General features: G+C 44.1%; 1 protein-coding gene across 1 annotated transcript in view; it reads right to left on the reverse strand.

Moving 5' to 3' along the window:
• The window catches only part of rgs3a (regulator of G protein signaling 3a), a 157,776-nt gene that overhangs the window by 131,047 nt on the left and 10,634 nt on the right, over positions 1-16,095 (reverse strand). Inside the window, exon 3 of the mRNA XM_038733259.1 lies at positions 102-152. Within this exon, the coding sequence (XP_038589187.1) occupies positions 102-152 (51 nt within the window). The remainder of the gene's footprint in view (positions 1-101; positions 153-16,095) is intronic.

Genomic DNA, 16,095 nt, shown 5'->3' on the forward strand with positions numbered 1-16,095 from the left:
TATTTCACCAGCCTCGAGCAGCCACACAGTGTTTAGTGTTGTCATTAAAATTATCAAAGTGTTTCTCCACAGCAGTGTCTGTATGAAGTAATAGTACTCACCGCTAACAACAAGTACTTCATGCTCCTGAATGATTGACAGCTTCAGCTGACCTTTTTAAAAATGAGAAAAAGAAGGTTATGATGTGGTGACAGGTCAACAGTTTTAAAAGTATAGTACAACCCACATCAAAACCAAAAAATGTCAAACAGCCTCTACAACTATTACTACTTTTTCTTTGGTCTCACAGCTTTGTAGCTACCAAACTGCTGAACCCCATAACTTTAAAGGGACTTAGTTTTAGGTTTAGGGTATGGGGGTAACAACCATGAACATCAAAGTGATGATCCTTAACCGTAAGTGCCAGCTTGATGAAACATTTCTAGAGGTTTTTTGGTTCGCTAAGTCCAGAGTCGATTGGACCATGGGGGATAGTCAGAACCAGTACCAGAACGGGACCAGACCTGTATCTCTGGAATGGAATTCTTATTCAGCATCCCGAAATACATGTAAGGACGTTGGTTTCAAATTTTTACGATCCCTAAAGTGGATCTTGGTTCCTAAATGATTCAACCTTTCGTTTTGGAGGTTTTTAATAAAAACTGCTGATTGGAAATGCAAGGCTGGTGGTCTTTAAGGTATTGAGCAGGTCCTAGGATTGAGAACTGAGCGCCTCTGGACTCTGTGCCAGACACTGGAGGCAGGACCAGCTATCACTGGTGCAGCGCTTATTCATGTGCTCCTAGGGGACCTGTACAGAAGGACTGAAGCATTCCCAATGTCTTCTTTCTGCTCTTCCTCCCCACCTGGCAGGCTGGTAGGTGCAATGTCCCTAGAGACTCTCTGCAAGGACCTTGTAACAATATCCTCCTTTCCTGTCCCTAACACCTTTCACCATGCTTGCGTTCTGCTGCAGAGGGTAGGAAAGGGTGTCGAGGACTGTCTATTGCAAGGGTTCCTTGCAGAGAAACTGCACTTCTTCCCAGCCATCAAGTTCAGGCATATCAGGGGTGGAAAGAAGATGTGGTGGGGTTAGGGGTAGAGGTTAGGGTAAGGGACTAGGGAATGCATTATGCCAATGACAAGTCCCCACTAAGATACTGACGTGTGTGTGTGTATGTGTGTGTGTGTTAGAGAGTTTTTGTCTATCATCCGTCACGTTTTCTCTCCCTCACTCACACTTTCTGTCTGCCAGTTTCTTTCTTTCTCTTCTCTCCTGCAAGTCTCCTAGTGCTGTTAACAGCTGTAGGAGACTTGTTAGCCATATTGACATGGCCACTGCTAACATTGGCTTTGTGCTATTCCAAATTAATCCTGCTCATAGCACATAGCACAGTCTAAAGCTAAAATGTGGGAGCCTCGTTGTGTGATAACACTGCTGGCACTTCAGAGCTTGGGTACAAGGGATGTTTGTCGTTCCCACACTGAACTTGGCATGGTTTTGTGCTTCTGGCCACGGTAAAAGAACAAAGTGGAAACACTGTTTGAAATATCTTCCTGGTACGTCTGAACCTGAAGGGAGTTTTGAAGCAGTCTCAAAAACACCAGACACAATCTGCAAAAATAAGACAAAGCAAATGGATAATGGTAAATGCAGACTGACAGAACAGTTTCAGGTCAGCTATGACAACAACAGACGTGAATAGTGACTACTGTAAGTCCAAGGCTGTAGGAAAATAACATACAATTCTAACACACAGTGTGGTGCTTTTTGTGCAGAAGACAGATCAGTGAAGCAGATCTAATCATTTGTAATCCATGTAAGTAAACACCTTGAGGTCGTAGACAAACAAATCGTTACACACATTATTGTTATTGCTTTGTCTGGTTTAGTATTTTGGAAACATTCATTTTCACAAATACCAAATCTGCTGTCCACTACCAATAGAACAGCAATGCAGTAAAGTACTGTAAGAGGCTACTCCTTTCAAAAGAAAAAAAACCTGCAACATAAATCCTGTGTCTTGTCCTGCACTGCAAGGAAATTAATTTTGTTTAAGTGGACACAACATGCTTACAATGTTGTTTAAATGGGTAAAAGGTATTCATGTTTGTGGTAAAAAGGTAGCAGGAGCGGGAGTTGAAATAATCCTACAATAGGATTCTTAAAACACTGCAGGTTGATACCAAGGAACATAAAACATACAGTTAATACACTGGTCAAAGAGATACAATACATTTGCCTTATTTGTAACATCAGCTCACACAAAGAGAAAAGCATCTTTACCACAGGAGAAATATCAGTTATTTGGGGTGTTTACGATGGAAGATAAACATGCTAAGCAAAGGTTTTCAAAGAAAAGGGAGGAAGGAGAGAAGAATAAGGAGGCACAAAAGAGGAGAGAGCTGTCTTTTTAAAAAGCAGAAGGCCTGTAGGAATGGTACACCCACATTGTGGAAGCAGAGGCTGCAGTCAGTGAGAGTAGGAGTGAATTAATAGGGCATGGCAGATGAGACAGCATCGTGGGTCAACACATGCACAAATGAAAACACACCCACGACACATGCAAATACACTCCAGCACAGCTAGAGTACAAGACACATGGCCATTGTGCATCCATCACACTAACCTTGTCTCCTACAAATTGTGTTCATGTACAAATATTTGGGATTTTATGATTTTGGAATACACTAAAAGTCTTGTTAAATAGCTCTAAAAAAAGCTCTAAATAAGCTCTTGCTTTGAGCATAATGCTAATGTCAGCATGCTAACACACAATGATGATGCTAGCATGCGGACGTTTAGTATGTACTGTACTATGTTTACTATCTTAGATAAATCTATTAGCGTGCCATCATTTGCTAATTAGCACTTAACACAAAGTACAGCTGAGGCTGGTGGGAATGTAGTATTGCAAGTATTTAGGTCATAAATCAAAGTGTTTGACAAATTAAAGTTTTGACATAATGACGCAATGATTTGACATGTGAATCTGATCGGTTTTACTTTGTGTATAACATACATTGTATTGTAGTCTCAATTTTTAAATCTAATTTTACAACACAAGCTGGAGTAATTTTGGGCTATAGTTGAATTAAACTATTGAAGATCTTAGGCAAATGTACGCGTTCCCATCCCTCAACTACTGCTTTGTCTCTTCAGAAATGCAGTGAATGCACCCTCGTCCACAGAGTTTAGGGCAGGGGAGAATTTAAAATACTTGTCCAGGTGAAGGAAAGTAAGGGGAAACAAGCCTTCTGTGTTAAAGAGATGCCAACCTTACAACCTTTACAGAGAAAAAGAGAGGGGGGGTGTGTAATTAAAATAATGCAGCATAATAAAAGGTCTAGAATGAGACCTTTTATAGCAGCAATAAAAAAAAAATAATGAGTCCCCTCAACAAAAAAAGTATTCAGAGCTCTGGTGAGGCAGAGCAAGTTATACTGAAAGACACACAAACTAGACAGGAAAAAAACATAAGAAAATATTTACTACAAAAGACAAAGGACTCAACTTTCTAGTGTTTGCATTTAACACTGCTGTAAAGACTCAGCTATTCACGAAGCTCCAAGCACCATTCATGTACATGGAAAATTAAAAAAATTATTGAGTAACTTTCATTATTTGCTCCACTTCCTCTTATGCTATAAAAACACTCACTATCAATTTACAAACATAACTAATTTCCATTTGGGGACAAAGCTGCTTTCTGAGTTGCAACTTGCACTAAATTAAAAATGCCACTAATCTTTTATATAGTCTTCTTCTTACAAACAGCACAGGCCTCTGCGTGTTATATTGATGTTGTGAATTGATAAAGCAAAAAATCCATGTTCAACATGTTATTGTCCTTAAATGTCAACATCAGGTAGGGCCTAGTGTGGTACTTGTTTCATTTTCTTTCCTCAGTGTCGTTGTTGAGTCATATTTATGCCGCTCCTTCTTTGTATGCATGAGCAATTTTCCTCTTCTATTTAGTTTTGGATCTTGTTTCTCAAAGATGTTTGTTTCAGACTTTATTTCACTGACTGTGAAATCAACTGCCATTAAATCCTGTCTCACCTAACACACTTTTAAGTACACCTTTCATAAAATGAGAGAAATTTGTCAAATTGTATGTGGGGAATAAGACAAATGTTATTTCACCATTTGTCAAATAATTTTTGTTAAGTTATTCCACCAAGCTGACAAAATACCATGCATTAGCAATATGTGGAGAAAGAAACTGAAGAAAGGAAAGAACTAAAAATCAAAGCAAATTGATGCAGGACACAAATACTGATATTGACAGTGGGTTAATCCCTATCTGACTTCTCCCCAGCTGAACTGTCCTTGTTAATGTGCCAGCTCAATCGGGCCACAAAGTGTTTAATGCAAACTTTACACACAAAATCACCCAGACCAGAGCAGACAGAACGCATTCAAACGTACATATATGCCAACATACTATATGTTGGTGCTCCCTTTACACTGCAATCAAAAATGTCCTCCTCAAAGATGATCTGTTATTGATTTTCCATGTCCAAACATAAAAAACAGTAGCATCCATTTTGATACTTTCTGTCAGACAAAAAAATGTTTGAAATGTCCTTCTTTGTCACTGCAGCAGTGGCCCTGTCATTGATGCTGTCACTCAAGATGATGTTTCTACACGCTGCCATTTACCTCTGAGGCTTTAGTCCAGATTTAATGCTGAAGACAACCGACGGCCAAAACTACAGAAGGTCGGTCAGTTCTCTTTCTTATGGCATCCTGTTTTCCACTCAATGACAAGATCAATTCAGGAATGGAATGCAAAATATTTCCATATGTACACAATGTACCCCCAAAATATATCTTTAATTAAATTGCCTGAAAAAAAGTTACAAAGGCCATGCTCTAGCTAGTATAAAGGTTATGTAGTGTATGTGTGTGTGTATGTGTGTGTGTGGCTCCTCATTATCCTGTACCTCCCACTCCTTCTCTGCTTTAATTTGTCACATTTACATTTGAAAACCTGTGTCCCACCAGCATCCAGTAAGGCCAAGCCGGGGGACAATGTTGGTCTTTATGTGACAGTTAAAGTAGCCATTAGCAGCAGAAAGGAGCAAGAAAAGAGACTGGACTTAATCCATGTTCTGTAACATTTTCTGTGAGAACGGGAGGGTGTAGAAAAGTTTGGAAACTGCTGTGTGTAGGATTCAAAGTTTTCATCTGGGGCGAGCGCCAATTCATCCTATTTGATCCAAGGGGGAACAAAGAGCAGATTTGATGAGAGCCACACAAGGTGTCTTCTCGTTAAATTTCTTTTAAAGGGGCTTGTTATATAACTTCCCAAAACTCATCTTCTTCCATGTTAGCTGCCAAAATCAGTGAGCTGGAGCTCTAATTGGAGGAGTACATCAAGTTAATTGCGTCCATTGAATTCATAGAGGGAGACGCCTATATGTCAGATGCCAATAAGTCATGACAGACAGAACAGCAGAGCATTATTTGATGGCTTCAAAGAGAAAGGTCTGGGGGAATTCAGTCTCTGGAACACTGCACATTTCATACTTCTAAAAGGCCTTGGCCTGTGTTTAATATTTAATCATCTTGAAATGCTCTGTGCACTTTAATCATGACGACAAGGAACTTCCATCAATTACACGCAATCATTGGCAGGCTTATCCATTATGAGCAGGGGAAAAGAGATAAACGATCCATACTCAGGGAAAAATATTGAATGAAAATACAAATAATGGGGAAACAAAATATGCTAAATACTGACACAATCTATTTCCTTGGGGAAAACACTTATACATGCAGTAAGTGAAGGGTTACTTGAGGGTGAGTCAACAGGTAGAACTTGTAGAAAAATAAGTTGGTAAGACAGAGAGTCTAAAGAACATGCTTATTTAGCAAATATTAAGCATGTAAAAACACAAATCTCCATCTTCGAGACTAACAAAACCTTGATGTAAAAACTGCACTGTCTATTTATTTATTTATATTTACTTAATAAACATGTAAACTTGCCCTTGCCATTTTTTTATATACCCCCATTAAATTAGAATAGCATTAAATAATCTAAAATTGCCTCTCAAAATGCAAGGTCTGGAGCTTTTAAATGGAGAACAGGTTGTGGGATCCAGATTTCTAGGTTGGACGATCATTATCATTACTCATAAATACTGACTAGAAAGAGTAGGAATAAAGTACATGATCCCTTAAATGAGGTTGATCTCTAATCAAAGTCGATTTAAATCTTTAAAGTTTATCTTTAAGTCTCTCTAACCCTCTTTATTCTTTCAGTGTTTATCCATTCTCCAATGTCTTTTCTCTCATTCCACCCTTCATCTATAGTGTTTCTCTGACTCTTCCTGTCTCTGCCTGACGCACCCCAGTCAGTGGTGCAGTAATCAACTCTACAGTGCAAGTGTGACTGTCAAACAAAAAGGCAGCAAAAGACACAAAAGCTCAACACAGAAGAAACTTAGCTCAAATCACTCCAGTCAGCAGTTACGCATCAAAACTTGTCAAGTCACTGTAGTTTTCCTAGCAGTGTGTGTGTGTCAGTAAAGTTTTGTTTTGCTTGGTTTGTTTGTTTTTGTGTTACAGAATGGTCTTTAGTGTTCTTTTGTGCACTATTTGTGTGATTAAGGATAAGATACAGAAGAGTTTATGTCTGAAGGGTCGGTGTGAACATAGGCCTAAATAAGGAATAGAATTTCTGTTATTTTCATTAGCTAATTATCCAGTCTACAGGCATGATGATGTTTTCTGTATGGATTGTGATCGTTGGATCCCTCCTGACGCTTGCATTGGACCAGAATGTCGTTGCCAGAGCAGTTCAACTGCTGGAACACGGTGAAGGGAACTGGGTCATTGCTTGTCGGTTTGATGTGTCTCCAAATGTGGTCAGCCGACTATGGAGACGTTACCAGGAGACTTGGCAGTACAACAGGAGACAAGATCAAGGTCGTATGACCACACCAAGACAAGACCATTATCTTGTCAACTTGTCTTGTCAAAATCGCAGGCGTACAGCTTGATCCTTAGAAAATGACTTTCACCATGCTGCCGGAGTTCACTTATCCAACCAAGCTGTTAGGAATTGACTCCATGATGGGGTATGAGAGCTAGACAGCCGGTCACAGGCTCTGTTCTTACTGCAGAACACTGTAAAAGCATGACTGAGCTTTACACGTGAACACCAGAACTGGCAACTTTGTCACTGGAGGCCAGTTATCTTCACAAACGAGAGCAGGTTAACTGTTTCAACTAATGCTTGATTTATATTCCAGCGAAGGAATTGTGCGTCGGTCTCCCCGTCATTCTGCAATTACACCCCCAAACGCTAGTCTACAGTAGCGCTACAGCGTCCACTGTGTTGACTTTTGCCGACCAAGCAGGCTAAAGCTGATGATACACAGGGCAACTTTTTGAGGAATGTTGCTGGGCATTGTTGCTGGTGGCAAGTCTGACTATGTTTTGAACAGATAGCGGTGGTGCGGGGAGGGTGGCGGAGTGATGGGGGAAGGGGATTACGGTAGTAATCTTTACTGATTACCATTGACGGCAACATTGCCCAGCACCATTGCTCTAAAAGTTGCTCCGTGTATCATCAGCTTAACTCCCGGTTTAGTGCTCCGCTAAAGTGAATGGGGGTAAAATTGTATCTGTGCGGCTGGTATAGCACGTACATATTAGGGGCGGCTGTGGCTCAGGAGGTAGAGCGGGTTGGCTGTTAATCGGAAGGTCGGCGGTTCAATCCCTTGCGTGTCGAAGTGTCCCTGGGCAAGATACTGAACCCCGAATTGCCCCTGGCGGCTATTCCGCCAGTGTATGAGTGAGTGTGAATGTTAGTTTCCGTTTGAGCACTTAGGCTCAGTGTATGAATGTGTATGACTGGTGAATGCAGATGTAGTGTAAAAGCACTTTGAGTGGTCGAAAAGACTAGAAATGCGCTATACAAGTACGGAGCATTTACATATTTCAAATGTTATCGACCGAATGGATCACATTCTGATAGTGAAACGAGTCATTTTGCTCGGCTCATCAATGGTATTGTATGAATCATCAGGAGTATGTCACTTCGTGGCAGGAGTGCATGAACGCTAGAGTTATCAGAAGTTAGAAGTTATTAAAGAATATTTTGTATATAAATGACTTGGTGCTTTATACTGTATGTATGTTCATATGTTTTCAATCTGTTTTTGGTGCATGTTTCTGTATGAGTGTTCCTTAGGGGGGAAATTATGTTTCATTATGTTTCATAATTTCTCAGACACTGTCTCAAAATGAACAAATACCATTACCATGTTATTTTTTGCCAATCGAATTTTGTTGCAAAAAAATATTATTTAAATCATATCTGTTTTGTTTTTTTAGTAGTGTATAAAATTATCCATCCCATCCATCTATCGTCAACCGCTTATCCTGCGTACAGGGTGGCGGGGGGGCTGGAGCCAATCCCAGCTCACATCGGGCGCAAGGCGGGGTACACCCTGGACAGGTCGCCAGTCCATCGCAGGTATATAAAATTCTAAGTTATTAAATTATAAGGAAAAAAATTTTAAAACTTCAGTCAAATATTCTAAACACATGAACAAATGACAACACTATATCATGGAAAGAACTGCAGGTTTATTTATAGAACGGGAAACAATAGTGTAGATAAGCTACAAATGCCGGAGGGGAAGTGAAAACATAAGATCCTGACCAGGGGTGCGTTTCCTGAACGACCACGGAAGGTAGCAGTGAACTATCTTGGTACGATGCATCGTGAAACTAATCAACATCTGAAGTACGACCGTTTCCTTGTTGGTACCACTGTCGTTTGAACTAACTTAGAACTAACATGTTTCCACATGTGTCTTTCACAGCAGGAAACTCACAAAACATATGCCTAATTATGGCAGTTGTGACCAATATTAAATGAGATTATTATGCTACCTTATTATTTAGGGCTATTCATATTTAAATTGTATACCTGCAATAACAAGAAAATCAGCAATAGAAAGAATATATAATGTAATCATTTTATTTAGCCTAAATATATAACTGTTTTATAGCAATAGCAACATTTTAGAAAAAAATAAATTATTAAAATTAAGAACTATTAGCGATTATAAAACATTTAGTAAAATAGGTTTAATCTGCAAGTAGCTTCATTTCGACAATTTAACACTATTATGAATCCCTTGGCCACAACTACATTCAAAGTCTTGGGAATAGTTCAGCATGGTAAGTGGCTGAGCTAGAGAACGATATCTATTGAGATAGATACGGGTTTAAATCCCGTGTGTTCCCTATTGATCTTTGTTATAATGGCAACAAAAGCTCTCAGGTATTTATTCAGTACAGTACTTTCATGACTTTTAAGCTGTCCCTTTTAAATGTTTGTAATGAAGACTAATGAACACCCATCTTCCTCATAGGCCTAGAAATGTACAGTGCCTTGCGAAAGTATTCGGCCCCCTTGAACTTTTCGACCTTTTGCCACATTGCAGGCTTCAAACATAAAGATATAAAACTGTAATTTTTTGTGAAACTTGTCAAGTCACTGTAGTTTTCCTAGCAGTGTGTGTGTGTCAGTAAAGTTTTGTTTTGCTTGGTTTGTTTGTTTTTGTGTTACAGAATGGTCTTTAGTGTTCTTTTGTGCACTATTTGTGTGATTAGAGGATAAGATACAGAAGAGTTTATGTCTGAAGGGTCTGAAGCATGAAGATAATGAAGTGTCGGTGTGAACATAGGCCTAAATAAGGAATAGAATTTCTGTTATTTTCATTAGCTAATTATCCAGTCTACAGGCATGATGATGTTTTCTGTATGGATTGTGATCGTTGGATCCCTCCTGACGCTTGCATTGGACCAGAATGTCGTTGCCAGAGCAGTTCAACTGCTGGAACACGGTGAAGGGAACTGGGTCATTGCTTGTCGGTTTGATGTGTCTCCAAATGTGATCAGCCGACTATGGAGACGTTACCAGGAGACTTGGCAGTACAACAGGAGACAAGATCAAGGTCGTATGACCACACCAAGACAAGACCATTATCTTGTCAACTTGTCTTGTCGAAATCGCAGGTGTACAGCTTGATCCTTGGAAAATGACTTTCACCATGCTGCCGGAGTTCACTTATCCAACCAAGCTGTTAGGAATTGACTCCATGATGGGGTATGAGAGCCAGACAGCCGGTCACAGGCCCTGTTCTTACTGCAGAACACTGTAAAAGCATGACTGAGCTTTACACGTGAACACCAGAACTGGCAACTTTGTCACTGGAGGCCAGTTATCTTCACAAACGAGAGCAGGTTAACTGTTTCAACTAATGCTTGATTTATATTCCTGCGAAGAAATTGTGCGTCGGTCTCCCCGTCATTCTGCAATTACACCCCCAAACGCTAGTCTACAGTAGCGCTACAGCATCCACTGTGTTGACTTTTGCCGACCAAGCAGGCTAAAGCTGATGATACACGGAGCAACTTTTTGAGCAATGTTGCTGGGCATTGTTGCTGGTGGCAAGTCTGACTATGTTTTGAACAGATAGCGGTGGTGCGGGGAGGGTGGCGGAGTGATGGGGGAAGGGGATTACGGTAGTAATCTTTACTGATTACCATTGACGGCAACATTGCCCAGCACCATTGCTCTAAAAGTTGCTCCGTGTATCATCAGCTTAACTGTTGTTGTTATCGACCGAATGGATCACATTCTGATAGTGAAACGAGTCATTTTGCTTGGCTCATCAATGGTATTGTATGAATCATCAGGAGTATGTCACTTGGCACAAGAACCAACAACAAGTGGGACACAATCATGAAGTGGAACGAAATTTATTGGATATTTCAAACTTTTTTAACAAATAAAAAACAGAAAAATTATTCAGCCCCCTTAAGTTAATACTTTGTAGCGCCACCTTTTGCTGTGATTACAGCTGTAAGTCGCTTGGGGTACGTCTCTATCAGTTTTGCACATCGAGAGACTGAAATTTTTGCCCATTCCTCCTTGCAAAACAGCTCGAGCTCAGTGAGGTTGGATGGAGAGCGTTTGTGAACAGCAGTTTTCAGTTCTTTCCACAGATTCTCGGTTGGATTCAGGTCTGGACTTTGACTTGGCCTTTCTAACACCTGGATATGTTTATTTGTGAACCATTCCAGTGTTTTGGATCATTGTCTTGTTGGAAGAAAAATCTCCGTCCCAGTCTCAGGTCTTTTGCAGACTCCATCAGGTTTTCTTCCAGAATGGTCCTGTATTTGGCTCCATCCATCTTCCCATCAATTTTAACCATCTTCCCTGTCCCTGCTGAAGAAAAGCAGGTGCTGCCACCACCATGTTTGACAGTGGGGATGGTGTGTTCAGGGTGATGAGCTGTGTTGCTTTTACGCGAAACATAACGTTTTGCATTGTTGCCAAAAAGTTCGATTTTGGTTTCATCTGACCAGAGCACCTTCTTCCACATGTTTGGTGTGTCTCCCAGGTGGCTTGTGGCAAACTTTAAACAAGACTTTTTATGGATATCTTTAAGAAATGGCTTTCTTCTTGCCACTCTTCCATAAAGGCCAGATTTGTGCAGTATACGACTGATTGTTGTCCTATGGACAGAGTCTCCCACCTCAGCTGTAGATCTCTGCAGTTCATCCAGAGTGATCATGGGCCTCTTGGCTGCATCTCTGATCAGTCTTCTCCTTGTACGAGCTGAAAGTTTAGAGGGACGGCCAGGTCTTCGTAGATTTGCAGTGGTCTGATACTCCTTCCATTTCAATATTATCGCTTGCACAGTGCTCCTTGGGATGTTTAAAGCTTGGGAAATCTCTTTGTATCCAAATCCGGCTTTAAACTTCTCCACAACAGTATCTCGGACCTGCCTGGTGTGTTCCTTGTTCTGGACCTCTGAGACTATCACAGAGCAGGTGCATTTATACGGAGACTTGATTTCACACAGGTGGATTCTATTTATCATCATTAGTCATTTAGGTCAACATTGGATCATTCAGAGATCCTCACTGAACTTCTGGAGAGAGTTTGCTGCACTGAAAGTAAAGGGGCTGAATAATTTTGCACGCCCAATTTTTCAGTTTTTTATTTGTTAAAAAGGTTTGAAATATCCAATAAATTTCGTTCCACTTCATAATTGTGTCCCACTTGTTGTTGATTCTTCACAAAAAATTACAGTTTTATATCTTTATGTTTGAAGCCTGAAATGTGGCAAAAGGTCGAAAACTTCAAGGGGGCCGAATACTTTCGCAAGGCACTGCATAGGCTACATAAAGATAATATTAAAAGTCATGTCTTTACATTCTCCGTTTTGTCCTTTAACTTTTGTACTGGGTGACTAATATAAAATCAAGTTATTGTGAACAGATGGGTAATCTGTGAGTAAACACCTGCTGTCTGCAGATAGTCTACACTAAGTTACTTATACTGAATCAATGCAATCCTACCCATGACCGACAAATACATTCAAAATAATGTCTCGGGTTACGTATGTAACCCTGGTTCCCCGAGAAGGGGAACGAGACACTGCGTCGGCCCGCCGCACCTCTCTCCCCGCCTGAAGTGCCTGCTTCATAGTTTAAGCTAATGATGAGTGTGTACAGGTGTGCTTTATGCTCCTCCGGTTATTCCGTCACACCTTACCGTTCTAGCAACAAACCAATAGGATTGGAGTGATTTCATTCACGTTCAGACCTGCTACGACTAGAGGCATTCCCATAGTGTCGTAACCGACGCAGTGTCTCGTTCCCCTTCTCGGGGAACCAGGGTTACATACGTAACCCGAGACGTTCCCCTTCGAGGGAACTCGAACTGCGTCGGCTACGACACTATGGGAACGAGATACCCACTAAACCGTGCCGAAAACCCCGCCTGCCCCAGTGTGCAATAAAGTGGCACGACTAAGAGGAGAGCGCACGAGGTGCCAGGTGCCGAAGGAAGGTCAAGACTGTAAACCGAATGAATGTGTGCGGAGTGGCCCAGCCAGCCGCTACACAAACATCCTGCAAAGAGGCCCCGGAAAGGAGGGCTCGAGAGGCCGCCATGCCTCTGGTAGAATGAGCCCTCACAGCCACAGGTGAAGGCAAACCGCGCACCTGATAGGCCAGGGAAATAGTATGTAATAGTAATAGCTAATAGTATGTTTAAGTGCAGGGAACCCAGCCCTGGGGGACCCAAAATACACTAGCAGCTGGTCAGCCTTCCTCCAACGGGAGGACCTCACAGTGTAAATACTCAGTGCTCTGACAGGGCAGAGCAGATGAAGTCTCCCGTCCTCCGCCGTCACATGAGGTGGAGGATGAAATGCCTGCAGCACTGTGGACCCTGCCGCACAAGAAGGCACTTTAGGGATGTATCCTGGATGAGGGTGCAGGATAGCCCTAATATTCCCCGGGGCAAACACCAGGCTTTGCGGGGAAACCGAAAGCGCTTGGAGATCCCCCACCCTCCTCAGAGAGGTGATAGCAAGGAGAAAGGCCATCTTGAGGGTCAAGTGCTTAGCCTCAGCTGACTCCAGGGGTTCGAAGGGGGCCTCAGCCAACGCCCCAAGAACCACCGCCAGATCCCAAGTGGGAACCTTGGACCGAGTCGCAGGTCTCATCCTCCGGGCACCACGGAGGATCACCCCTTTCACGGCAGCCAATATGGTGTCGACACGTGCCGGAGACAATTGTGCCCGCATCGCTGTCGAATCCCATACTATCCCTAGGAACGTAGACCGTTGGGTGGGCGCTAGCACACTCCGGATTTTCAACTACATCGACGACTGGCTCATCCTAGCCCAGTCTCGAGAGTTGGGGGTTCGGCATCTCGATCCCTGGAGCCTCAGCGGGGCCAGTGCTGCATCCATACACTTGGTGAATGTGCGAGGGGAAAGTGCCAGGCCGAATGGAAGAACCCGATACTGGTAAGCCACACCCCCGAAGGCGAACCTCAGGAACTTCCTGTGAGAAGGACGGATGGAGACATGGAAATAGGCGTCCTTTAGATCTATCGTGACGAACCAATCCTCGGATTGGATGTGCATCACGATGGCGGTGATGGTGAGCATCTTGAACCTGAATCTCCTCAGAGACCAGTTTAGAACCCGCAGATCCAAAATAGGGCGCAGCCCTCCGTCCTTCTTGGGAACTATGAAGTACCGGCTGTAGAACCGGCGTCTCTGTCTGGGGGGGAGACACGTTCCACGGCCCCTTTCCTCAGCAGAGTAAGAACTTCCTGTCCCAACACCGGACCTTGCTCCGGGCAGACCACAGTCCAAACCACCCCGCTGAATTTTGGAGGGTGGGTTTTGAACTGTAGTCGAAACCCATCTATGGCAGTGCGCAGGACCCACGGAGAAATGTTCATCAGGCTCCGCCAAGCCTCTGCAAAGTCTGCCAACGGAACCAGCCCCTCGGGGCTGGTGGTCGGTGTCTCATGTGATCTTCTGGTGGACCCCTGAAGCCCCAGAACGGCAGGGGAGAGCCGCCGAAGATCCACGGTGAGTGATTCTGAAAGCCGCCTGACTGCAGACCCTCGGGGCAGGCAGTACGGCATGGACTCGATGGTGGCAGGTGTGTCCCGAACGTGTAAATGGCGGGATAACATCACCCGTTGCCACGGCGGAGGGGACCTCGGTTGGCCTCCGGGGGGGTGGGGGGTGGGGGGGTGCGGGAGGGGAGAAAGACTCCCCTACCCCAGTCTTCAGGACCTCTTCCCTGAGCTCCGTCGGGACTGGATGACGGTCCTCAGATCGCGTCTCTCAGAAGACGATGAGGTTGAGAGCGCCGCCTCGCTGCCCAGCTCCTCAGGGGGGCCCCCGAGAAGCGACACTCTGCTTCCTCTCCTCTCGGTAGAAGCTCGTAGAGGGAAGGGACCTACGCCTGGCAGCCTCAGCTGCCTTGGGTCCAGACCGGCAAGGGAGGTACTGGCGGAACGCTTCGCCCTGCGTCTTAACGCTCCGTGGTTCTGCGAAGCTTCGCCAGATCTTCCTCAGAGGGACCCCCCCTCTGAACCATCTCCTGTAGCAGGTTGGCTTGGTAGGCTTGAAGCACCGCCATGGTGTGCAAGCTCGCACCTGCCTGGACCGCTGCCATGTATGCCTTCCCCATGAGCGTAGATGTGGTGCAACATGGCTTGGAGGGTAATGCCGGCTTCTCCAGGGAGGACGCAAGTCGAGGGGAGAGATAGCTCGCAAGCGCATCCTCCACCCGAGGCATCCTCTCATAACCACGGTCCCTAACCCCCATCACATTACTGTAGTTCAGTGATCGGGGGGGGGGAAGCCGTGTAGAGAAGGGTCTGCCCATGATTTACTCAATTCATCATGTAAATCAGGAAAGAATAGCAGAGACCGGCGTGGAGGTGGCGCGTGGTGCTTAAGAAACCTTTCATCAAGCTTACCACTAGCCTGTGGTGTCTGCTCCTCCTGTGGCCAGTTGATGTTGAGCTCAGCCACGGCTCTAGTCACCACCTCCATCAGCTCGTCATAGTCGGGCGCCGCCTGATGACGCCGCCCCGACACCCGGAAGTCATCGTCCACTACGCTGAGCACATCCGCCTCCTCGGAGTCGGATTGCTGCAGCGTCTCCGGATCCAAACCGCAAGCGGGAGAAGCCAAGAAACGGGCTCCTAAACGAGGAAATGAAGCGTCGGAGCCAGCGGATGAAGGTCGGGAAAAAGCCTCAGCCGTCCCGAAATCCTCAGACAAATCACGCTGTGAACCCCATGAGTGAAGCCACCAGGCCGCCTCAGCGGCCGCAGGGCCCACACCACGGGGAGAACACATCAGGCCATCCTCGTAAAAGAGAGCCATACGGGACCTCAGTACCCGCATGGAAAGGGCTTCGCAACGGGCGCAGGCAGCCCCCTCGAGAGCTGCCCGGGCGTGCTCCATCCCCAAACATGAGACACACATCTCATGAGAATCTCCATCCGTGATGTACCGAGGGCAAGGAAAAACACACCTTCTGTACATCTGGTTGCCGGACATGCTGGTAGACTTCTTCTTCAGGTAAGACACACTGCTTGTAGGACTGGAGCTTTCTTCAAACAACATACAGAGCGCCTGCTGAATAGAAAAAAGCTAATGATGAGTGTGTACACATGTGCTTTATACTCCTCCGGTTATTCCGTCACACCTTACCGTTCTAGCAACAAACCAATAGGATTGGAGTGA

Source organism: Micropterus salmoides, unplaced genomic scaffold (genome assembly GCF_014851395.1).
Source record: "Micropterus salmoides isolate LMB-PRFRI ecotype aquatic unplaced genomic scaffold, ASM1485139v1 Ms_hic_scaffold_20, whole genome shotgun sequence".
Classification (NCBI taxonomy): domain Eukaryota; kingdom Metazoa; phylum Chordata; class Actinopteri; order Centrarchiformes; family Centrarchidae; genus Micropterus; species Micropterus salmoides.